General features: G+C 39.5%; 1 protein-coding gene across 8 annotated transcripts in view; it reads left to right on the top strand.

Annotated features, from left to right (window-relative positions):
* GAPVD1 (GTPase activating protein and VPS9 domains 1) overlaps nucleotides 1-24859 on the top strand; it is a 31957-nt gene extending 7098 nt beyond the window's left edge. For 2 of the 8 annotated variants that reach the window (XM_042786686.1, XM_042786685.1), the window contains 25 exons: nucleotides 349-1192; nucleotides 2467-2553; nucleotides 3547-3681; nucleotides 3803-3992; nucleotides 4890-4970; nucleotides 5808-5968; nucleotides 6873-7002; nucleotides 7919-8044; nucleotides 8914-9087; nucleotides 9336-9530; nucleotides 10047-10181; nucleotides 10758-10877; nucleotides 11361-11438; nucleotides 11562-11935; nucleotides 12473-12560; nucleotides 13667-13747; nucleotides 14400-14522; nucleotides 15013-15142; nucleotides 15538-15647; nucleotides 16305-16464; nucleotides 16944-17131; nucleotides 18377-18590; nucleotides 19174-19246; nucleotides 20127-20324; nucleotides 21045-24859. In XM_042786686.1, coding sequence (XP_042642620.1) covers nucleotides 349-1192; nucleotides 2467-2553; nucleotides 3547-3681; nucleotides 3803-3992; nucleotides 4890-4970; nucleotides 5808-5968; nucleotides 6873-7002; nucleotides 7919-8044; nucleotides 8914-9087; nucleotides 9336-9530; nucleotides 10047-10181; nucleotides 10758-10877; nucleotides 11361-11438; nucleotides 11562-11935; nucleotides 12473-12560; nucleotides 13667-13747; nucleotides 14400-14522; nucleotides 15013-15142; nucleotides 15538-15647; nucleotides 16305-16464; nucleotides 16944-17131; nucleotides 18377-18590; nucleotides 19174-19246; nucleotides 20127-20324; nucleotides 21045-21185 — 4336 coding nt within the window. In that variant the 3' untranslated portion in view covers nucleotides 21186-24859. The remainder of the gene's footprint in view (nucleotides 1-348; nucleotides 1193-2466; nucleotides 2554-3546; nucleotides 3682-3802; nucleotides 3993-4889; nucleotides 4971-5807; nucleotides 5969-6872; nucleotides 7003-7918; nucleotides 8045-8913; nucleotides 9088-9335; nucleotides 9531-10046; nucleotides 10182-10757; nucleotides 10878-11360; nucleotides 11439-11561; nucleotides 11936-12472; nucleotides 12561-13666; nucleotides 13748-14399; nucleotides 14523-15012; nucleotides 15143-15537; nucleotides 15648-16304; nucleotides 16465-16943; nucleotides 17132-18376; nucleotides 18591-19173; nucleotides 19247-20126; nucleotides 20325-21044) is intronic. The other 6 variants (XM_042786688.1, XM_042786690.1, XM_042786687.1 and 3 more) reach the window with 6 other exon arrangements.
* The last annotated feature ends 1136 nt before the right edge of the window (nucleotides 24860-25995 follow it).

The raw sequence follows: 25995 nt of genomic DNA, 5'->3' as shown, positions 1-25995 counted from the left end.
AAATCCATCAGATTTTTCACACTTAGTATCTGGAGTCCTTTGCTGTACTAATCATAAAAATAGTAAGGTTTCAAAGCAAATCTCAACTAGGAAATCTGACTCACCTGAAACTTACTTATTGACTGCTTAAGCTACCTCTTTTTTAACATATGTGTTTGTTTTGATGCTGTTCTTAGTTTATGGGAACAAACTCTCCGTATTCCTGAATTTGCAAATCATTTGTATTAACTATGTGGAAAGGCTTTTTTCCTTGGTGGTTGTCTTGTTAATAGATTGACCATGTGGCATCTTTTATGAAGTTTGTTTGCTTAAGAGTTACTTAAACTGTTTCGATATTTTTCTTTGAAGTGCTGAAGCTTCTCCTGCTGAATGTTGCCAGCATGCTAAAATCCTGGAGGACACGCAGTTTGTGGATGGATATAAGCAGCTGGGATTTCAGGAGACTGCTTACGGAGAATTCCTGAACAGATTGCGAGAGAACCCTAGGCTTATTGCATCCTGCCTGGTTGCTGGAGAGAAGCTCAACCAGGACAACACTCAGAGTGTCATTCACACAGTCTTTACCTCCATTTATGGCAACTGCATCATGCAGGAGGATGAGAGCTACCTCCTCCAGGTCCTCCGTTACTTGATTGAATTTGAACTCAAGGAAAGCGACAACCCTCGGCGGCTGTTGAGACGAGGCACCTGTGCATTCAGCATCTTATTCAAACTTTTCTCTGAAGGACTCTTTTCTGCAAAACTTTTTCTTACTGCAACTTTACATGAGCCAATCATGCAGCTTCTGGTTGAAGATGAAGACCACCTGGAAACAGATCCAAACAAGTTAATTGAGAGATTCTCCCCAGTACAACAGGAAAAGTTATTTGGAGAGAAAGGCACAGAAAAGTTCAAGCAAAGAGTCCAAGAGATGGTTGACTCTAATGAGGCCAAGCTAGTGACCTTGGTGAACAAATTCATTGGCTATCTCAAACAAAACACTTACTGTTTTCCTCACAGCTTGAGATGGATAGTGTCACAAATGTACAAAACACTCTCATGTGTAGACAGGCTGGAGGTTGGGGAGGTCAGAGCAATGTGCACAGATCTTCTTCTAGCGTGTTTCATCTGTCCTGCAATTGTTAACCCAGAACAGTATGGGATAATTTCTGATGCTCCTATAAATGAGGTGGCAAGATTTAATCTGATGCAGGTATGACTCACTTTAAAGTAGTCTTAAAAAACCCCAAAAGTATGAGAAATGTTCTTGGCCTTTTTTTTCCTCTAGAACTGACATTCCTACAGTAAGGGTAAAGGTATTGTCCCTCCTACCTATAAGATGAATGCTAACAAAATATTTGTGTTAATTGTTGCTGAAAAGGCATGCTCTAAAGTTTATCTCTTTGCTTAAAGTATTGTCTTAAAAAAATTAATAGCACATATTCCTTTATCTCTTAGAAGAGTTGCAAATGTACTTTATAAAAGCTGTCATAAGGCATGAAAGCTAAAATATAGAAGTGACTATAAGATGAATTCTGGAATGTGTATAAATGAATGCTGTGAAGTTCTTACTTATGTTAAATAGTATGTCAGGTAATGCACAAAATAATGAAATATTTTGCTGAGAAATCCTTCTTGTCTGGCCGTAGTGACCAGTGTTTCTGCTGCGTAGCCATCTACTGTTTCATTCAGACCTTAGAGTATTCCCCAGCCCTCATGACAAATTTTTGTCTTTGTGGAAGTGCTCGGGCAATTTAATGATAGTATGTAGAGATGTAGTCTGAAGGTATTAAGCAGTGCTTGTCTGACTCAGGATATTCCCCATACAAGTAACAAAACCTGCTTTTTAATGTTGTCTGTAAACTGGACAGTGAGTGATTCTCACAGTGTAATAATTTGGTGAGTTTTACTTTGCTAGACTGTTACTGACAGGGCCTGGCCAGTGTTTCCCTAAACTACTTTAGCAGTCCTCTCCTGTGTCACTGCTTGTGTGTTGTAGCAGAGCTTGCAGTTGGCGACTCTTTAATCTCCAACTGCAAAGCATCTCTCAATTTTAATAGGGAATATATGCTCTGAAACAAGGGTTAGCCCTCTTGCTGTTTTTTCTCCCCCGACACATTCTTAGTAAAATACATACAGCCTCTTAAAAGCTCTAGGTTTAAGATGACCTAGATTCAACTCTCAATTCTGACGTGTTGTAAAAACAAAACATGCTTTGTTCCTGGGAAGGGGAGAACTATGGATGCTCATAGCATACTGTGTGTGCAGATTTTCTAATTGTTAAATGCAATTACTACTTTCTTTCTAAAGCTTCTTGCATTTTTTTCTGCACTGGAAGCAAGTACAAGACTGTCCACTCAATCAGAAATATTTCTCGGAATATTAAGTGGAAAAAAAAAAAAAAATAGAATGGAGGAGTTTTTATAATGGGGTCCATCATGATGTTATTTTGAAATGCTTATTCTTCATACTTCTTTTTCATTTCAGGTTGGGAGGCTTCTGCAGCAGTTGGCAATGACAGGTTCTGAAGAGGGTGATCCACGTATGAAGAGCAACCTTGCTAAATTTGACAAAGTAAGAATCCAGACTAAAAAAACCTAAGACTTGTGTATACTTCATCCTTCAGTGGTCTCTTTTTTCAGCCATTGCAAAGGACTTACTCAGCACTTACCTTCCAAGTTACATGTACTGAAAAGCAGATTAAATCCTGCACAAAGCTGTGAACAGAATATTGAGCACTAGAATTAAGGGTCGGGGATTCTTGCTTCCATTCTGACATAATACTTCTTAAAAGAAAACACAAGAAAAAAATAAAAGCAAGTTACCTTTTAAACTGAAATAGTGAATTACTGTCTGTAGTGTTTCTACTGAATCTAAAGAAAACACTTTGATCTGAAGACAACTTTTGTATGAAATCTGGTTTAACACCAAGTAATTTGTGAGTGCAAGTAACTCCTGTTCCTTTTTTACGTAGTTTTTCTTTCCTTGTTCAGCTTTTCATTTGTTAGTATGAATTATCCATAGTGATACTGAAACTAGCTTCATCAGAGGAACAGGAAACTAATGATCTTTGGTGTATTGTCATATGTTTAAAAACCTGTTGATTTGCTTGTGCAACTTCCAGGTTTTTGCTAATTATAATTGTTGCACAGTCAGCATACAAAGTTACACATTTATTATACAAGTAACATTCAATCAGATTAGAGAGTGATATTGTGTGTTGCTTCCTTGTTTCGCTTTTAGTCTGTGCTCGGCAGATTCTTCAGGAAGGGGCAGTTTAATTGCCATAAAACAGTTTAATTTTTTTAAAAAATTGTAAGAAGACACTTAAGTAAATAACCCCTTTGAATGCGGAAAAAGGAATGAAGGAAATGTTGAAACTAACTGCATGCTTTCCTTGCTTGCTCTTCAGTGATTTTAGTGATATGTGGCATTTTATACTAAGATTTTGAAAGTAGGAAGGAAAACTTACATTGCTGTGTAAACTATTTATCTCTTATTGTAACTTATGTTCTTTCCAAACTCTAGTAAATGGTCTCTCGGTTAAACTATTTCTTCCCATTGCAGAGCTGTGTTGCTGCTTTCCTGGATGTAGTTATTGATGGGCGTGCAGTTGAAACTCCTCCAATGTCTTCTGTCAACCTTCTGGAGGGGTTGAGCAGAACAGTGGTTTACATGACATACAGCCAGCTAACTACTCTGGTAATATCTTACATTCTTAAAAAGAAGTAGTATAAACTTGTCCCCATAGGTTTATAGACAGGATGAACAAGGTTGATAATTTATGTTGCAGTTCTTACCAACACTAATTGTCAATTTTTAGGTTGGCTTTATGCGGAATGTAATGTCAAGTGATCAACTTAAGGAAGATCGGATGGCTTTAGAAAACTTGCTGGCAAACTTACCCCAGAACAAACCAGGGAAAAGCAGCAGCCTCGAAATGACTCCATATAATACCCCACAACTTTCTCCTGCGACTACTCCAGCTAACAAAAAAAATCGATTGCCAATAGGTAAGGAGAGCAAACACGCTTCTCACATCATTCCTGATACCTTGATACATTTTCTGTGCCATTTTTTCAGCCATCTCTCGGGGCTACTGTTTGACTATACCTTCAGTTCCTATTTTTTCTGTGTAGCTGCTGAAGAATTTTCTTTTGCGTAGAAATCCAGGTAACTTCCTTACTTTCTGATGCAAGTATGGTGAGCTTCATCGTTATGAATTGAACTTGACAAAAATGCTGGGGTGGCTGGTAGTCATGCTAGTGAGTGCAGTGTTAGTAAAGGGAAGGGAAGCAGATCTAGGAGGGAAGATTTTTTTAGGAAAGTGGTAAGATGGAAGTGATTACATTTAATTGGTGGGGTAGAATAAGTTTAAAACTTCTGTGTCTCAGAAGAGAGCAAATGTGGAGGAAGATGAAAAAGGAAGAGCAGAACTTTTAGAGTGTGTGCTGAGAGGAGAAGCTTTCTCCTTTCTCCATTATTTGCCCCATCTAATTCCAATTGTTAGTATATTATAATGCAATTTTATGTTTGTTAGATTTCTGTCCTCTTTTTTGAATAGGATTTCTGGGTCTTGAACTTTTCCATTTCAGTAATACTTTCTCTTAAAATAGGAAATGTGTTGTTCTTCAGTGTATGTTTACATGCCACATGGGGTATTTTTGTTTCTTTGAGAGATTTGGTGTTATTATGTTACAGGATGTAAATATGTAGAGCCTGGTAAGTGGCAAAAAACCTCATAAAACCAACCTCCAAAACAAACCTGTGCCATGTTGTTTTAACTCTGCTTCTGAACGGTTCTGGTCTTGTGCCTATAAAGTAGTGGCACAACAGCATTTATTTTATGGTATAAAATAGTTATTGCTCAAAGTTTTCTTTTGTTTCATTTTAATGCTTTCGAAATCCAGGACAGCAATTGGCAGCCATTACTGCCTGGGATACTTCTGCTACCAATCTTTCAGCTCATATAACTCTAGTAACCCCTTTTGGTGGGTAATGCCCTCTTTCCATTCTTCTCTCTGAAACTTTTGGTTATAACACATGACTTAAGCATGCCTTTGATTTACTACGGCAATCAGTTGCTTTTTCAGATTTCTTCATTGATTTCTGTATGAAACTCATTTTGTATGTACATGTAGTTTTTAAAAACATGCGTACCTTTGTGTGATAATCAGAATTTGACTGTGACTTCCACAAGCTTGCCTTGTTTTCACCTGATCAAATAGAGAAATAACTGGTGTCATGCTGCCATACTTAAAAATCTTAATTCCATGAAGGTGTTTGTCCTTACACAGTGCCAAACATGGGAATATGAGGCTACTTGAAAAGCCTAGGAAAGAGGCACAAAATAATCAAAGTAAACCACCTAATGTTGCATTGTGTGTCTGTGTTTGAGGCACTTGTTAGAATAACATTTCCCTGCTTTTTAGGAGAAAAAACTTCTAAATAAATTAGTTAAACAGAGTTATAAACCACAGGAACCTAGACCTTTTTGTGTCGGTAACAAACTTCTTTATTTACTCAATTAATTTATTAAGGGTCTTTCTGTGATTGGAATACACTGAATTTGTATAGGCAAACAGGACGTAGTATACCTTGTTTCTCTAAACTTTTATGTTGAAAGTTTGCTTTTTCACAGTTCAGTATTTAAATTTAAACACTAGTTCCATCTCTCAGTCTCATATGACTTTTCATTTGTAAGTTTATTTAGTATGCATATTGTTAATTCAAATCATTTCCATTCTGTATTTCCATTGTATTGTCCTTTTTTCCTCCTTAAACAAGGAAAAGCTTTCTAATGTTGATATTTCAAAATATTTTCTCAGCAACTCGTAGCAGAAGTAGATCAAATATTCTAATGGATCAGCATGGCGATCATGAAGGATCTTCCCAGGAGACTATCCCAGAAGTTCAGCCAGAAGAAGTGCTGGTGATTTCTTTGGGGACAGGTCCACAGATTACTCCAGGAATGATGTCAGAAAATGAGGTATGTGAAAACTGTCGCGTCTCGGATATTTTGAAAAGTACAATCTCTGTGTTCTCTAATAGCAGAACAATGAAGTTGTGATTCTAAATTTGGGTAGTAAGTCCAGAATGGGAATTAAAATCCTTACTTCATTTTACTGAACTTGGGGATTATAGCTTTCAAATTTCCCTTTGTTGGATGTTTTTTCCCCCCTCACTTAGTGTATCCGCAAGGTGTGAAAAGCAGTATATTAACACAGGAGAGATGAACCTGGCAGATTTATTAAGAGTCTTTGTCCTCCAGCATGCTTAAGAACAAACTTGGGCTATTGGGTCAGAGCCTGAAGAAACTGATTCAGTTGTTGTCCCTGCATGCTGTCCTTTGCATCGAGTGGCACGGGTGAATGACGGAATTGGAACACTCATCCCGAGGTTTTTGGCAGCTCAGACTTGAAACACACAGGCCCAGCTTCTTGTGAGGGTGGAGCTGTGGTCACGTTGCTCTGAATGCCTTCAGACTATGCTGCTTGGGGTAAGGCTGTTTACAGCCTTTTCTTTCACCAGCTGTAGCACAGCTTCTGCTTTCATCTTTGTGGCCTGACCTGATAGCTTGGATTGTCTCCTTTTGCAGCCTCATAATGATGCGTTTCCATGTTTTATCAGTCTGCTGGGGTAATGAGGGACCTGGTGGCTTCACTATTAGCAGGACTTGCCTTACGTTCACATCTTGGTTACCTTACATTCTCTCCAGGCTCTGACTTTGGAGATAGCTGTCTTTTTTCAAATGGAATGTTAGAAATTTGATTGTGCCATTAGTATCTAGGGAAAAATATGCAAAAGAAAGTGTGCAATGTTTTGTTTACTGTTTAATTATCCAAAAACTACATTATTTTAAGGAAGTCTTGTTTCTTTCCCTCACTCTCCAGGTCTTAAATATGCAGCTTACAGATGGCGGACAAGGAGATGTCCCCGTTGATGAAAACAAACTCCATGGTAAACCTGATAAAACCTTGCGCTTTTCCCTCTGCAGTGATAATCTGGAAGGAATATCTGAAGGTGAAGGGCTACTTAAGTCTTGAAGAAGTTTCGTCCATTGTTTCGTCCCTTTTTTTTTCTTAACTATAAAAGGAACTTCTGTTAAATACAGCATGTCATCTTTGCCATTTTGAAGACTGTGCTATTTTACCCTGAGAGCATTCAAAGGAAAACATCTGGAGCTAAATTTTGACTTGCAAAGGCATAACTGAGTCTGAGAATTAGGAATAAAAAACCTAAGTGTATGTAGAAAGAGAAAACAGAGGGATTTATTTTTTGTTTTGAAACTTAATTTCTAAAATTACTAAAAATACTAAAAGTAGTATTAATTATTGAGATAATCTAACTTAGCTCTAAATGTAGGCTTCTCAGACTTGTTTTTCATCATGTTTTAATAAGCTATTACATATCTCAAAATAGTTTCTGGACTCTGGACAACTGCTTTATGAACCTCAGCTGCAACAAAGCACAGGTTTATTTGTGGTATTGAAGAGGTTGATACAGATCACTCACCATGCATTATTTTATATAACTTCCATAATTTAGTTTCTGCACTCGTTCTCTCTCCTCAAAATAAGGACACAAATTCATGGACAAGTAAACAAATCAGTGGCAAAGACTTTATTGACTTTTTAGTTCCAGTTAAGTGTGGTAATGGTGAGATTCCAGCCATTTCTGGTAAAGTATTTGTAGATTATTATAATTAGTATGGTACTCTAAACGTGGGAAGTACAAATCACAGTCTGAGTTAATTATCTATAGAAAAGGGATCAAGAGTAGAGTAAATGTACATTTAGTTCATCAATTTAGTATTTTTATATTGGAACTGCTGCTTCATTTCTTTAATCTTACTAGTTAATTGTGTTCTGGATTGTTAATGCTGTATATTCAGGAACTGTTATTCAAATCAGATTTACAGTAAATTCTGTTTTCACAGGTCCTTCAAATCGCTCCAATTCTGTGTCATCTTTGGATTTAGAAGGGGAGTCTGTGTCAGAGCTTGGTGCGGGCCCCTCTGGGAGCAATGGTGTTGAAGCTCTGCAGCTGTTAGAGCACGAACAAGGCAGGTGCCAATTCTCATGCAAGTGCCTGAGGTGCTGTAGATGGTAAAGTCGAAGTTCTGTGGAAAAAGATTGGAAAATTGACTAGTTCAGGAAAAAATAAGTAGAAGTTTTCCTTGTGCAATCACTTTTGCATTTATTGATGGATTTGTTTTGTGGTTGGTTTGGGTTTTTTTCTAGAAATATTTCTTGTAGTCCATTGTTAGGAAAAAGAAATAGGATTTTGAGGCTCAAGTCCTTTATAGGAAACTGCTTGTAAAGTTTTGCTTGATACCAGGTTTTTCCCTTCAGAGAACAGGGTGATCTGGATTGGAGTAGTCTTAAAGCATCTGGATAGCTTCCTCTTTAATATATATTTGTCAAGTGCTGGAACAGGTTGTTCAAAGAGGTTGTGGTGTCTCCAGCCTTGGAGATACTCAAAATGTGACTGGACGTGACCATGAGCAACCTGCTGTAATTGACCCTGTTTTGAGCGGGGGCTCTGGACTTGAATAATCTCTGGAGGCCTCAGCTTTTCTGTGATAAGTTCTTACAGAAATTGTATCAGTTTCTTGATAGCATGCTAAATTGTCTTCATTTTGTCTGTCAGTTTGGTTGACAGGTCACCATGTCCGGTTTAAGATTTTTTTTGTTATGTCTTAAATGTGCTTAAAAACTGTTTTCAGTCAGCATCTCTTGAATAGTATAATAGTGCTTTTCAGGCCTTACTTTAAAACACTATCTTACCTGACAGAATTAGAGGGTTGTTTCATTTGTTTGTTTTTGTTTGTTTGTTTGTTTTTTTTTCATATAATGTACTTCTACACATTTTTCAATCAGAAGTAATTGGACGAGCCCTTCAAAAAATTGAGAACTTTTTATTTTCACATAGCCACAACTCAGGATAATCTTGATGACAAGCTCCGTAAATTTGAAATTCGTGATATGATGGGGTTGACTGATGACAGAGATATATCAGAAACTGTGAGCGAAACTTGGAGTACAGATGTCTTGGGAAGTGACTTCGATCCAAATATTGATGAAGATCGTTTGCAAGAAATAGCAGGTAACTTGGAGGAACATCTGGAATGTCAAAATGCTTCATGCTTGCTCTGAAATAGTGAGGCTGCAGAGCCCTCTTCGTCTCTTTCTAAACAAGTGGGGTTTTCACTGATTAAACTGGAGCTTTTCTGGAGGAGGATATTATGTGCATGACCTGTATTATATTTGGTTGCTCTTTTCTATCTTTTCAACAATGTCTTTTTTGATTATTAAGGACACTTAAAATGTGTTCTTATTTTTCTCTCTTATTAGAGCTGTCTTCAGGAAGCCTGTATCTAGCTATACGCTTCGGCTTTACTTTTGCAGGTGCGGCTGCAGAGAACATGCTAGGCAGCTTGCTGTGTTTACCAGGTTCAGGATCCGTGTTGCTTGATCCCTGCACAGGTTCAACCATATCAGAAACCACAAGTGAGGCGTGGAGTGTGGAAGTATTACCAAGTGATTCAGGTCAGAATCATGCAGGTTTTGCTTATTTCTTGAGCACGAATCAAGCCTCTTCTAGAGGCATATAATGCAAAACAGCAGCCTCTTCTTCTCTTTCTTTGAGAATTACTGTCCTAGGGTTAAGTTTTGTTAATACTTCCAGTATTAAAAGGACAAACTCTTCCTAGGCAGAGAGAAGATGGAAAGCATTGTGAGAGACTTACTGTTACTTAAGAAATTCTTAAGGGCCAAAAAGGGAGAGAAAGGATTGCAAAGCAAACTTCTGCTTGCTTTCATTCCCTGGGATGTTAAGTAGGGCTACCTAGTCAGGATGCCGTTGCAGATGGAGCATTGCTCTCTGTGCAGACTCCTGCCCTGTGTATAGGGAGAAAAGTCTTACTGAAGTGGTTGAATTAGCTTACAGCTTCATATACTAAATCAACACCTACCCCCCTTCCCTCTGTATGTGAATATTAAAGGAGCATGCCCTTGAGTAACGATAGGTTTTTTTCTCTACTCTCCACTGTGTCCCTTTTGCAGAGGCCCCAGACTTAAAACAGGAGGAAAGACTACAAGAACTGGAAAGCTGTTCTGGGCTGGGTAGCACATCTGATGACACTGATGTAAGGGAGGTCAGTTCTCGACCCAGCACACCAGGCCTCAGCGTTGTATCAGGTGTGTTTAATTGTCTCTGAAAACATGCTGCTCTATTAGAATGTGATCAGCACCCACTTCGCTGCTCTTGCTTTGGTTATACATCATTTCACTCATAAAATAACTTTTTGTACTCGTTCTGGAATTTTCAAAGCAGTAATTCTTCATCTTAAGGAAGAAATAAAAAAGGCAGCAGTGTTGAATGCTCTGTGCTACAATAGCAGTGGTTAGCAGTTGAGTACTGATTTGGAAGATACTCCTAACTTTCTTGCGTTTAGTTTCATTATCACAACATTTTTATTTAAGTAAATCAGCATATATCTACTTCTGTTCTTTGTTTTCTGCAAAGTATTTAAGAGAGTGAAGTGTCTTTCTAATGCCTGTTGTCAAAGTGTATTTATGGCTATGTTAAAACAATTGAAGATGTAGAGCAGAAATAAAATGTTATTTTAGGACTATAGAAATTCATGTCTCTAGGTACTACTGTGAATTAGGACTTGATTATTACAGTGTTCATCGAACGTTTTAACAGCTTCAGGATTTTGCTTCCTTTTTCTCTGAAAGACTATTACAGATGCTTCTTTTGTTATGTGTAAGGTATTAGTGCAACATCTGAAGATATTCCTAATAAGATTGAGGATCTCAGGTCTGAATGTAGCTCTGACTTTGGGGGAAAAGATTCTGTGACAAGTCCTGACATGGATGAAACAGCCCATGGTAAGTAAGTTACTTACCTGTAAGGGAGAATTAGATTCTCTGATAACTGAAGTCTCACAAATGACATTTGTAGAATCTTAAATTTTACAATTTCTCCCAATTTCAAAGTTCTGGTGGCTAAGCTTAACATTTTCTTTATTTGCTAGCACTGTATTTGTTTGACAGAGACTTCAGTACTTTGTAGTACTAGAGCCTGAGTACTAGGTCTAAGATCACCTTTTCCTAATTGGGATTACATTGACTGTCCTCTTGCATTTTGGAATTGGTCTGCTCCTCAAGATTTCCCCACTTTTTATGATGTGATTCTTCGATCATTTCAGTGTATTACAGAGGTCTTTCCATATAAGAATATATTTTAAAATATTTTGCAATATAAGTTTTGTAAACTTCTCTTGCTGGAGGCTGTTTTTCCAGTGTCCCTTATGTGGGTAGTTCTTGGTACAGCACTAACTCCTATTTCTATTTTTTTTTTCTGTATTTCAGGAGCCAGTCAGTTGACATCTCCTCCTTCTCAGACAGATTCTTTACTTGCATTGTTTGACCCTCTGTCATCAAATGAGGGTGAGTTGTAAAGAACAAGCTTTTTAAAAAATAGGCATTTTCAATGCTTCTATGTTAGTACCGGCTAATTTGGAAGAATCTTAAAAGAAATGTGTGTGGCTTCTTCTATGCTTATGACCACAGGTGTATCAGCTGTAGTAAGGCCTAAAGTACACTATGCAAGACCCTCTCATCCACCACCGGATCCACCCATCTTGGAAGGAGCCATGGGAGGTAATGAGGCCCGATTACCAAACTTTGGGTCTCACACTTTAATTCCAACTGATTTAGAAGCATTCAAGCAGAGGCATTCTTACCCGGAGCGGCTAGTCCGCAGTAGGAGTTCAGACATAGTGTCGTCAGTTCGGAGACCCATGAGTGATCCCGGGTGGAACAGGCGTCCTGGTGCTGAGGAGAGGGAGCTTCCCATGCCGACCACCAGCACCGGAGCAGCTGTGCTGGTGGCTGCGTCTCAGTCATCATCTTCCTCTCCCAGTAAAGACTCTTCTAGAGGAGAGGTAAGGCTTCTATCTTTATTTTTTTTCCCCCCCCTAGCATGCACACTTTAATTATGCATCTAATGCCAGAAGGCTGGAATTAAATGTGTTTAGCCAAGGAATTACAATGGACTTTTGTTACCTTTTAAGTGTTGGCCAATAATGTTCTATAAGCTAAAGCTACAGATGTTCGGAGTGGCTTAAATGAATCTGGCTTCTCTTAAATTTACTTGATGAGCTTTACTTGATTGGTGGGACTTCAGAAATAGGAGTGTTGTAGTGTTTACATTTCAAATGCTGCAGCATCCTGAAAAGGTATTTTTTGAAAAAAAAAAAAAAAAAAGTGAAATCTAAGTTTCTTCATGTCTTTGCTTTTACATTTATAGGCTGCCCTCTTCAGGAGGGATATTTCTAACTTAATCTGCTCTAGTTCTGTTTTCTGTGCTCTGCTCTAGTTCTGTTTTTACAGCCGATGTGGCACAACCTGATGTTGAGGAGAAATTTTGTCTTTACACTTGATACAGTAAATGCTCAAATGTAGACTCTGCCCTTCTACAGATTGAAGAACGAAAAGACAGTGATGATGAGAAGTCAGACAGAAACAAGCCCTGGTGGAAGAAACGTTTTGTGTCTGCCATGCCCAAAGGTGGGATCATGTCTGTCTGGTTTAGGTTCTTTAGTAGGGGTGCATGCTGCCTGTGTTAGATCTATAGTCACTTTTATGGAAAGCTTGTACAGTGTCACTTTGAAAGGCTGACCAGACTGATGTAGATTTGCTAGAGAGTAATAGATGTCCTGTTTAATTTGGAGAAATAAAGGGTTCTTATTTACAAATTTGCAAGTGTTGCAGTAAAGAGAGAATTATTGGAATACAAAGTGTGCAGTACCTATGAAGAGGTGTGTAAGCTGAAAGGAATTTGGTTAGGCATTGTGTTATCTTAATCATTCGGTAACCTTGGAATCCTTATGTGAGGCCAGTCATTTCATAGTTGTATGGTATTAACTTCATTGCAGCTTCACTGAGGACTAGTCTTAATTCTCTATGGATGGTAGCGTGCTAGTTGAAGGATGTTGATAATTTAGGATATCTCTTGCAACACGGCATGAGTGGAAATTAGACTTTGGCTATTTACAAAGTAAAGCTTGTTCAAGATAATGTTTGGCTTTCATGCTGTGAATAATGACAACTGGGGATGGAACAATGTGTGCAATATTAAGTATTCTTGCCTTTTTTTTCAAACAGACTTTCAGTTAGAAAAGAACCAACGTAATCATTGCAGTCTCTATGTGACTTTAGATAATGTTACAGTATTTTAATACCACTTTGTTTGCTTTTTCATTCCACAACGTGCTGTCCTTACATCTCCTTCAACTTACTAGGAGGAACTAGTTGTCAGGAAAGATTCATGTCGTTAGGACCAGTAGTTGAGTTAGGACTGCTGGCTAAACTGAAGTATAAATAAATACGTAAATAAAAATGGGAAGCTACCTGACTCCCTTGGCTAGTAGTTGCCTAGGGCGTACTGTACCTGGAAGGCAAAACTGTTCTGCCTGGCTCGTGGTAGCGTGTCTGTTAAAGGTAGAGCTCACTACCTGTGATGACAGTACAGTTCTGCTCCACCACAAAGATAGGTTTGTGCTTTTCCTGACGTTTATTTGATGACAAACTGCTGCATTAGCCACTTTCTTAAAGTTTCCTCAATCTGGCCATTATCCCAGAATAGTCTTTGATAAGGTACCTTTCGTTTCCAGCTCCTATTCCATTTAGAAAGAAAGAAAAACAAGAAAAAGACAAAGATGACATGGTGCCTGACAGATACTCAACACTTCAAGGTATGTGAATAATACCATCATAGTAATTTTCTCTCATAACGTGCCCCTGGAGTTGCAGAGTGCCCACCAGGTGTCTATTTACAGGGGGGTGTACGCTGTTGTAGTTAGTGTTCACGGCTGGCTTTCTGAATAAGAAAGTGGATAAAGACTTCTTGACTTGAAGACTGTTTTTAAATTGTCATGCTTCTGTCAGTAGGTATGGTACTGAATTCTCGACTTCAGTCTTCACTTTTTTCATTTTCTTACTATAAAGCTCATGTCCTTAGCATAGCTGAGCTGTAAGGATAGCTGCAGACACATTCCTGTAATAATTACTTAAGTGCTAAATTAAACACGATTTCAACCTGCATGTTTAGTTTTCTGTTTGCTTAATCATTTCTAGAAGTCTTCAAATATACAAGAGCCATTTGTGTATACAGTATAAATATGCTAAGCATCTGGCTTTATTTGTTCACTTTCATTGTACTGCTTTTTTTCTGCTTTTGCTTCAGATTTTATAAATGTATTTGAATTGTGGCTACATGGAACACAAGCAGCTATTTGTTTGATGTGGCTAAAAACAGAGTCCAAATGCGGAGGTCTAAATTTTTGTATTTGCTTTCAGTTGGCACAGTACAAGATTATCTCCTGTTGCTTTTAATGGTCTTTTCAGATGATCCCAGCCCAAGGCTCAGTGCGCAGGCACAAGCTGCAGAGGACATTCTGGACAAATACAGGAATGCAATTAAGCGAACCAGTCCTAGCGAAGGAGCCATAGTAAACTATGACAGTGCAGGTGAGAACCTGGCTTTTATAATCATCACCAACATAGTTTCTCCTCCTTAAAGATAAAAATACTTCAGTATTCTAGACCAATGTTAGTACTAACAGCTCTACAATGTGAGCGCTAAACCAGGAACATTTTGTCAGATAATCTGTGGGACAGTCCTTCAGTGATTGGGAATTAAATTAATATTCCCAATATTCCTTCTCATTGCAACTGAAGTGGTTGGTTGTTAATAGCACATCTCTTACCGTTTTGGTTTGGTTTTTTTTAATGGATACTGAATAAATGTATTGCTTTCTAAAACTGGTGCAATTTCATCTTAGCGAATTGTAGATTGTATATTTTTAATATACTTTACTTCAGAACAAGTTTTTTTATTTGCTGTCTGCATTCCCCTGCTCCCGACCTTAGAATAACAAGAAGATAGAGAAAATTAGTCTAGTTTCTTCTTCTGACTCCTCTCTTCAAGTGTAATTTCTTTTTTTTTTCATTTCCATAGAGGCTATTGGGGATGGTGAGAGTATGCATGACTCTCCACGTGATGAGGCTCTGCAAAACATGTCTGCAGATGATCTCCCAGACTCTGCAAGTCAAGTAGCACAGCCACAAAGTTCTGCTTTCTCCTACAGGTAAATACGTTTCCAGGTTTAATCTTATCCACAAAGTAGAATTAAAAGCTGAAGCTATGTGAGTGGTTCCTACAAAAATCTTAATATGGATCAACTGTAAACTTTTACATGCTTTTAGTTTTAAGCGTCTCAAACTGTCACATTTCCACTGGTAAAGGGGCAGTATTGTAACCTGAGAGGACAGAGCAGTTCAGTGTTTAGGAAAATTCCTGTGAAACTGGTCTAGGTGTTATATCGAACGAGCTGATATTCTAAAGCCTTGACAGCACTGGTATATTAAAATTATGTTAAATAACTTTTAGGCAGTATTTAAAAAAATCAGGAAAGTAAAGATTGTTTACTGAAGAAGCAGAGCTTGCAACAACTTTGTTAAGAAAATATTTTTCCTCTTTAAGGGATGCAAAGAAGAAATTGAGATTGGCTCTTTGTTCAGCAGATTCTGTTGCCTTCCCAATGTTGACGCATTCAACAAGGAACGGTCTGCCAGACCACACAGACCCTGAAGGTAAATGGTCTTTATACACAGAGATGTTTTGTATTGTATGTGTTTCTTCCTTTCCCCCATCTAATGGCACTTATACTGCACCATTTATGGTAACTTCTGTCTGACATAGATACAGAAGGCATAGGCCACCTTTTTCCCCAAAAAATGTTTTCTTTCTTACTCCACAAACCAACCTGCCAACTAAATCTGGTCTAATTTTTTTGTAATGAAGTATCTCAGGTACAGTGCAGGTAGAGCCTGAACCTGTAAAATAGACTCCCGAGATACATGTACCGTTGGGAATTGTGCTACAGTGCTAACAGAGTAACTTTAATGATTTACCAAGTCTTTACGTTGACTTAGTTTATGTGTCTTGTCTTTGCCTCCCTCCATTCATTCTAGGTTTATTTGCAGGCAGCTGAATTTGTCACCTTATCTGCTCCTCTTCACATTTCAGAATGGTTCTAAATACTAAATAAGATAGTGATGCGAAAACTTACTCCTTGATATCTGGAAAATTCAAAAAGACTTACTAAATTTTTCTTAAAATCACATTTATTGTCTAACGTACAGAAGTTTTGTTTTAAACTGTTACGTGTTCCCCATATTCAAAACCAGTTTTATTTTCATCACACTTACATGTCTTTTCTTTAATAATTTTCCATTGTTCTTTATTAGATAATGAAATTGTGTGCTTCTTGAAAGTTCAGCTAGCTGAAGCTATTAACCTCCAAGATAAGAACTTGATGGCTCAGCTGCAAGAAACAATGCGATGTGTAAGCCGCTTTGATAACAGGACCTGTCGAAAGCTGCTGGCATCTATTGCAGAGGACTATAGGTAGCTTGTTCAGTATCTTATTATTAATGGGTTTCCAAATACATGTATTTATTCACTAGCAGACTGAGAAGATCCCTTTTGGTTTACATTGTACTTTACCAAATCAGGTTATTACATCTCTGCTTCTCCACAAAATGATGAAATTGTCTCACCTATCTGCAAATGACTGAAAAAAGTTTGGACCTTAAGTCATTCCAGGTAGTAATAAACTCAGGTTAAATCAATTTCTGGCTAATGTTCAGCTCTAACACAAAAGAGATGCTGTTTGGTATTTGGTTTAGTCTAGCATTCTGGAGTGCTGCAAGGGCAGTGAATTCAGTCAGAGAAGTCTGTATAGGACAGAACTTCCTAATTCAGGCATTATCTTTGTTTTAAAAAAACAGGTTGAATATTCCTTTTGCACTACAACCTAACTAGTTTGTAAAGCTATTAGCCTCTATCTTTATTATGAATCTAACGTAAAGCGCTCTTTATTTTAGGAAAAGAGCTCCATATATTGCTTATTTAACTCGATGTCGCCAGGGCCTGCAAACGACACAAGCACACTTGGAAAGGCTGTTGCAAAGAGTTCTGCGAGATAAAGAAGTGGCCAACAGGTACTTCACTACAGTATGTGTGAGGTTACTGCTAGAGAGCAAAGAGAAGAAAATAAGGGAGTTTATTCAAGGTAAGATTAATGCAGACTGTGGAATGTTTATATCCCTTTGCTCCCTATTTAGATGGTGGCTCAGGTTAATGTTTTAAAATACAACTTCTGATCTGAGGAGCAGATTCCTAAAACAATTTTAATTTCAGTTGGTGAATTAATGGCTCAAATAGACAGATTACTGTGACTTAACAGTATGTTGTGGCAGCTAAATCACGATGACTGTGCTTTTTTCGTGGCCTAAGAGAATGAAGGCAATATGACCTCACTTGGCCTAAAAAGTTATGCTAAATCATATTATCTAGCATCCAATCTGTGGAATAAGCATGAATACTATTAATTATTTTAATTCTACTGATAAATGATAAACTAAGTTGGAGCTTTCGGTCCTCAGCACAGAACCTGTGGTTGTACCTTTGAAAATATGGGGAATAGTAGCAGTATGAATCAAATCAATCAAAGATTCAAAACTATCATAGCACAAGGGATAGAGGCACCAGAAAAACAACTATCTCAAGACAGAGTCACTTAAACCAAACTATTCTATGCTCTCTATGCACATATGGACTTAATGAAGTACGTAAGAAATTTTGAGTCAGTCCTTGCTCCTGGAGCATATACTGCTGCATATTAGATGTGCCAGAATAGGCTGGAATTAATATGAGAACTGATATATATTGGGATGAAAGTTCTGGTAATGAGATTCAGTGACCCAGGAAGGAGTTAAAGCCCTTTCATTGGACAGAAAGGAGAGCTATTTCTGGATGATCTAAAAGAGACATTGGCAACGGTGGCGTTTAGGCTGCTGGCAGATGTGAGTGGCAGTTGTCTTCTGGTGCAGGGTGCTATAAATACGGCGCCAGTGATTTGGTCAGGCTGCATTAGCTTGCCTGCATCACTCATTCTATATTTTGTAGATAAATATGAATGTTGCAACTATGCATACTTAATAAAGGTAGGGGTAGGAAATGCTACACACGGGTTTTCTGGATACCTTCCCCTGCTGCCCCCCCCCCCCCCCCGCCCCTTTCAGCCTCCAACAGCTTTGCCTGTGCTGGTTCTTAACAGCAACTGTTGTAGTGATTTTCCTGGGTGTTATCTCTGGGGGTGGCTGGAAAGAAGGCATAAGGACTGGTTCTGCAGAGGAAGTGAATAACACATTATCAAGTAGAGTATTTTGACCATACGCTTCGCCAAATGTGTTCCGTATCTATCAGAAGTAATGTTTTTTACTTAACTGAATGTTCTCTCTTTACTTTTTATCAGATTTCCAGAAACTCACAGCAGCAGATGATAAAACAGCCCAAGTTGAGGATTTTCTTCAGTTCTTATACGGGGCTATGGCTCAGGATGCCATATGGCAGAACGCCAGTGAAGAACAGCTTCAGGATGCACAATTAGCTATAGAACGCAGTGTGATGAATCGTATTTTCAAACTTGCATTCTACCCTAATCAGGATGGAGATATTTTGCGTGACCAGTAAGTTAATGTAATTTGAAGTACTTGGTTTCTCTTTTGCAGTTGGTGCAGATGGGAGCTGTGCAGTCTTCAAGTGACAGACTTGACTAAGTTAGCCATACCATACAAACTCATGTTTTCTTTCAGAACGTTCTGTAAAAGAAAAGGAAGTGCTTTAACATCATGCAAAAAAGTGTTTGTTTGTAACAAACTGCCAGAACAGAACAATTGTAAATGTAATGACTTGGGATACAGACTTTCAGATCTGCAAGTGTGTATGCTGAGAGAATGATCAAAATCTGCCTCAGGACTCCTTCCATTTTCTGCTTTGGTACAGTATTTTTCATGCATTTCGGGTTTTTGTTTTTTTGTGATTTAGATCATGCTGTTTGAATGCTCTCCTGGCTGTGTGATTGTACATAATCGTATAGCAGAAGCCTCTGCATCTCTTATTGACCTCCTGTCCATCAACTGCAGGACCATCAGGATTATATGCATTCCTGAAGAGCTCTCTTGTAGTATCAAACCTAAAACTAGCAGGAAACCCCAAGGGACTAATGGCTGCTGCCTACTTTTCAGTCTTGTTTTTTGCGTTTGTTTTCAGGGTCCTTCATGAGCACATACAGAGGTTATCTAAAGTAGTGACGGCAAACCACAAAGCACTTCAGATACCCGAGGTAACAACTTCTCCTTTCCTTCGCTTCCCTATGTGTGTTGGGGTGCCTGGGTTTGATTGTTCTTGGGATGGGGAGAGGGCTGTTGTGTTTTACACTTAGAAGCACTGCTTTTCTATCTGTGACAGCTGATATGTCCTGCAGGAAAAACATGCTGTACCCATGTTTTGGTGTCTTCCACTGACTGATCCTTCCAAATCCATTTTTTTCTGATTTTTGCCACCGCTGTCCTGATAGGAAGATTTAAGAACTAATACTACACGGCACTAAGATGCAGTAACTTTCTGATAATTTCTTTCAAAAGACAAGATTAGAATCCTTTCTGCTTCTAATGTGATCCATCTGCCATAGCTGTGGTTTACAGCTGTCAAGTTAACTTTCTGAACTAGCCAGAATTAATGGAACCTTGCAGATCTGTGAATTTGCCCAGTGCTTTCACTTTTCTCATGGTTAATAGGATAACTAAAAGCAGGTTGGTAGGCTTAAGTTGTCTGTCAGAGGCTGGATGTTTGCAGCCTTCCTAGCTCACAATTCAGTACTTGAACAGTATGACTCAAAATGGTGAGTGTTCATAAAGCTGCTGATGTGGAAGACTGAGACATACAGCTCTACCTTCATTTGAAACAGTGTACTGGAGAAGTCAGGAAGAAGCTCAGACTAATTATGTTAGTTGCACATTGAGTGCTGGCTCCTTGCAGTTTTTTATTATAACACAGCAGGAAACCACCTCCATTGTGAGTGTGATGTAACCATCCTGACTTAAACTCCAGTTTCTCCGGAGCCTTGCTTCTGCTTGCAAGACTCTGGTGCTTCAGATTCTCTGTGCTACACCGTAGTAGCTTGGACAAACAAGAACTGGCAGCATGTTGGGATTTTTTCCTAGGTATATCTCCGGGAGGCACCGTGGCCATCTGCACAGTCTGAAATCCGCACAATAAGCGCTTATAAAACCCCCCGAGACAAAGTGCAGTGTATCCTGCGAATGTGTTCAACCATCATGAACCTGCTTAGTCTGGCAAATGAAGATTCAGTACCTGGGGCAGATGATTTTGTTCCTGTTCTGGTCTTTGTCCTCATAAAGGTGAGTTCTTTTGCAGAGATCACAAACCCCGGCTAATTTGTGTAATAAACAAGCAAAGTTTAGGAAGAAAAATAATGCATTTGGGTAACTGGGAGCATGCTCGACTCAAAACCAGATCTAATTCAGCAGGTTTAAATAGAGACATCAGAATTGTGGTCACAGTTACAGTTTTTGAATCCAAGCAAACTTTGCACTTGAAACCAAGGAAACTGGGGTGCAGACGTTGTGTGTGGAGTGGGTTTTTTTTCTGATGTACGCTCGCCAGCATCTGTCATCTGTGCCTGCTTAATGCTGACCTCTTTCAGAACCAAGATCCACATTAGGACTGACTTGCATTGTGTTGCTGACCTTTTTTGACACGAGTGTTTGGAGAACGGTCTGTTGTGTATAAGATGCTAAAACAACAGGCTTTTCCACATGTTGAAATCCTTGATGACTTTTATAGATTCTGCCAGCATTACCCTTCTTTCTCTTGGCCTGCTAGTTGTTTTTCCTTGTTGGAAAAATGCTCCTTTCGTCAAGTCTGATGCCTTGTGAGTGTGTGAAATGAGTGGGCTGGATAAACAGTCACTCCCCTACAGATGCGTTACATTATCAGGTATTATGAATGCATGAGGATCGCTGCACAAATAGAACTATATTTCTATTCAGTATCTTGTAATGTTTTATGTTTAGCTTTGCAAACAAGCTGTGAGTATCTCTTTCTTCTTTAACCCTCAGGCAAATCCACCTTGCTTGCTGTCCACTGTTCAGTACATTAGTAGTTTCTATGCCAACTGTTTATCCGGAGAAGAATCATACTGGTGGATGCAGTTCACAGCAGCGGTTGAATTCATTAAAACTATTGATGATCGCAAGTAACTCAAACAGCACATGTATGGGCAGACTGTTAGCAGAAGAAGAGTGTATAAGAATGTACAACAGCTGCAAAAGCTGAAGAAGAGACTTTCCTTGTATAATACTGTACAGAATTGAGGCATTTTAAAACACACCTTTACTAATCAAATTAATTTAACAGATTTTCCTCTTTTCTTTTGGTTGCATTTTTCTCCCCTGTAGATACTAGCACTGCAAAAGGGACCACAGTTGTTTTCAGGTATTTTGGAATCTCAAAACATGCAGAAAATTCTTCATGCTTTTTCCACCACCCCTCATCCTGAATTCTTACTCACGTGAATAATTCACTTCATTTAATTTCTAATAGAAAATTGAAACAAAAAGAATCAGGGCAACCACTTAGTATACTTTCTAGCTTAATACACCTTTTATTAATAAAGCACCAGCCACACTGAAAGTTTGTAGTAGCTGACATTAGTTATCAATTTTATTTCACCTAAATTTAAAATCTGAGAGGACAGTGTAAATATTATATAACTATATTTAATGCATTGCAATTATCTTTGGACTCATTATCCTTTGAATAAACAAGCAAAAGCCTCTCTGACCTCTAACAGGTTGTGACATACTGTGTTTTGGTACTGAAAGGACTTCCTCAAAAGACTAAGATTAAAAAAGGGCAAACTGAACTATTTATTAAAATGTAATTAAGATTACTGAAATTTCTAAAACTGGAATTTATAATAGACAGGGCTTGTTAGATAGCTAAACACTTTTTGGCTAGGGCATTAGGGTGTTATAAAGGTTTGGATATATAGAGGAGAGGGACTGTAAGTTACAATAGATAAGTCTAATATAAAAAAGGAGAAATAAAATACCTTACTGTAATATTTTTTTCTGAGATATTGTGTATACTGTACAAACCCCAAACAGAGATCCTTAACAGAACCTTGGACTGTAATATATATTTTGATTAGTGACATTAAATACATACGCCAGGGGTTTCAGTGAATGTTTTTACTAAATGTTCTTCGTGTTGTCTGCTATGCAGCAGTGCAGGTTTTACTGTTCATATAAAATATTTTAAAATATAACACTGTTCTTTATGAAACATATCATGACATCAGTTCAGGGTGTTTTATAGATTTCTCACCCCACCTTTCCCTTAAACTGACAATTACCAATTTAAAGAAGTTTTTATGCGCAACACCACATGGATTTTTCATGAGTGAAATGGTCTGAGTAATGGCCAGTGGTTGTTATCTGTATATAAGCACTCGCTGTTCTTTTTTAGCTAGAATTACAGTGAAAAAGGACAGCGAGCATTTAGCTTTCATGTCAGTATTATTTCTTGCTCTTCCCAGAGTGTTCATTGCACTTCTGACCGAGGGATGTGTTAAGACTTGGTGTCTGTGAGTGGTAAAGAAAGCAAAATATTTCTCGCATTCTTTTCAAAATACGATTAATTTTTTTTTTTTTTTTGGGTGTGTGTGTGTGCGTTTTGATGATTAAAACCTGTAAGCAACTAGTACTTGGGAAAATCATTTGGTTAATTGAAATTAGAGCAACTTATGTAAGGTATCAAGCGCTTGATTTGGCTGTGCTACTTGTCAAGGCATAATTAAAGAAGCTTACTTTCTAGAACTCTAATATGTAATTCAGTATAGCATTTTTGCCAAACTAATTACAGGTGAATGGGTGGAATGGTAACTTTTTTCTTTTTTTTTTTTTTTCCTATAGTCTTTCTCCTCTATTAGAGACTTGATTGTGTGGAGGAGCAATACTCAGTAGAAACAAAATTCTTCTGATCTGCCTTACTGTGGTAACTCAGTCTGTGTAGCATTGCAATATTCTAGTTATTTAGCCTTGATGGGTTTTTGGTGCTGAACATGTAACTTAATATTGCAAGCACAGCCCTGACCAATAACACTCAGCAGCGAAGCACAAACATGCCCTTGAAGATATGGCCAGATCATATCTAAAAGCAATATAAATTTACTTATATTGAAGTGTCCTGTAATATTTAATTATTACTTGAATTACTTGATGTTAAGACCGATGTATGAAAGTTCTTTTAGTCCTGCAGTTTGGGTTTTAGTCGAGGAGAGTATTTGTACAACCCTTAAAGAAGGCACAAAGACACTTAAATTGGGGATTACCCTGCACATTGCTTCTGGTTGCAAACTTGGCAAGGAGGATTTGATCAGCACCATCAGGTCTTTTGGATTTGCTCTCCTTTATGGAAGGGGCAAGAACCATTTCCTTCACGGTTTTTATCACTTTGTTTTTCTGTGTAGAAAAATACTTAAAAGAACTGGAGTCTTTTTTTTTTTTTTTTTAATTATTTTTATTTATCTGTTTTAAAACCAGTAAGTGTTTCAGTGAGCCCCAGATGAGCTGAGAGTCTTCGTCACAAGATGGTCCTTTGCTTCTTTTTGTCAACCTACTCTGAAAGTGCTTTTTATAGTCTTGATAGGTGTAGTTAGAGAGTTAGGCTTTCTAAAGAACTAAAAAACCTTCCCATAATATCCTCTTACTGTTTTTCCCTGGTGTCCCATAACGTTTTGTTTTTAAATGATGAGTTACATGTATAGGAAGTGATGTTGTTAGCTTTTGGTGTGCAATAGTAAAGGTGAGAGGACAGTGCATAAAGGACCAAAAGTAACAGAACTGCTGCCAAAAGGTGCCAGCCAACCACGTCTCTGTTGCTGTAAACTTTGGTGCTTTCTGTTAATTAAACTACTTCAGCCAGTGAAGGATGAAGGGAACATTTTGGGGGGAAGGGGAGGGGGGAGAGGGCCTGAGCAGCAGGTAAGGGCTGGTGGTGCCGCGCCTGGAGGAACCGGCGCCGTGGCTGCCTCTGCTCACCCCGCAGAGGCGGCACCTCCCGGCTCTGGGCAGAGGATGGAAAGGAAAGGGCTGGGCTTTTTCATCCCTAGGAGATTCCTTTTGGCTCCTAACCTAGGTGAGATTTCTCTTCAAGGCTTTTTAAAATCCTCTTTAGGGAGAATGGGAACGTGTATGGCCTCTTAAGTATTTGAGTTTAAATGTTTTTGTTTTGAAGACCTTATACTACCAAATGCTGAATGTAACTGCCATAAATTTCAGGAAAAAAAGCCACGAACATGATCCTGTTTCCTGTAGACGAGTTTCTGGTGAGCACAGTGTTGGTTCGTATCGCTTGGAAAACGTTAATGTTCTGTTAAGCCAAATTCTCGCGGAAGTGTGCGAGCTCCCTGCCGTGTTAACGCTGGGCGGCCGGGGCCGGAGCAGCAGCAGCAGGAGGAGGCAGGGCTGTTCAGCAGCAGAGCTGCAGGCAGGTGAAGCGTGTGTGTTTGGCAGGAGCGGGGCTTGTGTGGCCACACGGCCGGCGGGCGGGAGGGCCGGAGCGGCAGGAGGGCAGGGGAGGAGGAGGGGGAAGAATTCTCCTATTTGGGGAACAGCTGGTGACTTGGTTGAGCCCGTACGACTTGAGAATTAATCTCTGCTGAGTTAGTAGTGTGTGTTCTGTACCTTTTAATTGTGCTTTACCTCTGTTTAAAAGCTTTGTACTGCCTCTCCTCTTTGAAACTGGTAAAGCCTTTATAAATCTAAATTAATGAGCTTGCACAATCTTGTATACAGGACTCCCATCTTGTCTCTAACGTGATTATTAATGTATTATTCTGTAAAAACTGATTAAAAGGAGAGCAGTTTAACCGCCCGGGTTTCACGTTTCTGCCCTGTTCGGACGCGCTCAGGCGCTGTGCTGGAGTTGGCGTTGCGCGGGTGAGCAGCTCCGCTCTAACCTCGCCTCGTTTCCTCCTCGGCCTCGCCGCCGTCGCGTGTCCTCAGGCCGCTCGCGCCCCGGCAGCTCGCGGGGAGCAACGGGATCCGGCGGAGGGGAGAGGAGAGGACGCTCCGCTGAGCTGGCTGCTCAACACGCTGCTTTCCAGTTACGGTTTTTAATCGAGCAGCTTGGCTGTCCCAGCAGCTTGAGGGGATAAAGCAGCTCCGGGCTGTCCCGGCCCTGTACGGGGCTCAGCGGGGCCAGGCCCACGTCCGGGCTCCGCCGTGTGCTGCTTGATGCCCTGAGGGGCGCGGTCAAGTCCAAAAATACTATCTTTTTTGTCATCTGATTTCTGAAGAAATGTTCACATCACCTCCAGGACGGGATCTCGGCGGCTGCCGCCCACCCGCCCCCCGTGGGTGCGGGACCGGGCTGGATGCGCGGTGACGGGGCGGTGCTGCCATCAGCTCGGTCCCCGCAGTGTTATTGACCTTGATTCTCTCTCATTTGCATCCAGCATTTTTCATCCTCTGGAATATGGTGTTTGGGGACCTTTCCATCATTAAGTGGATTTACAGCAATTTCCTTATGTGTTTTCTCCAAGGGATTCTGTTATGAGAGGCACATTAAATCTCCATTAATACCTCATTATCCGACTGATAAGATTACCATGATAATGAGGCAGAAATTCTAATTGTTTCACTTCTTATTGTGCCTTTCATTAAATCATATACCTGGAAGTTGCCGTTGGAGAGGCGAGCTCTAGCCTACAGACCTGGGGAGGTGAACCCGTCCTCGTGCAGGATGGTCCCCAGCCCCTGGGGCTTGAGGGGTGCTGGGGCCTGCTGGCCTTTCCTGCGGGGCCCTTGGTAACCCCTGCTGGGGAGCAGGTTTTTGGGGAGAGCACGGCCCTGCGCTCCCGCTGAGCTCTTACCCGGCCCCTCCTGAGGGCGTTTAAGTGGGGGGTGTCGAGCGCGTGTGCAGCCTCCTCCGGAGCTGTTACAGCCCATCAGGTCAATGATCCATGAACTAAAAAGTCTCTAAGCAGGAGCAATTATTGTCTAT

Source organism: Tyto alba, unplaced genomic scaffold (assembly GCF_018691265.1).
Source record: "Tyto alba isolate M040663 unplaced genomic scaffold, T.alba_DEE_v4.0 Super-Scaffold_11, whole genome shotgun sequence".
NCBI lineage: Eukaryota > Metazoa > Chordata > Aves > Strigiformes > Tytonidae > Tyto > Tyto alba.
This window is presented reverse-complemented; position numbering and strand designations above follow the sequence as displayed.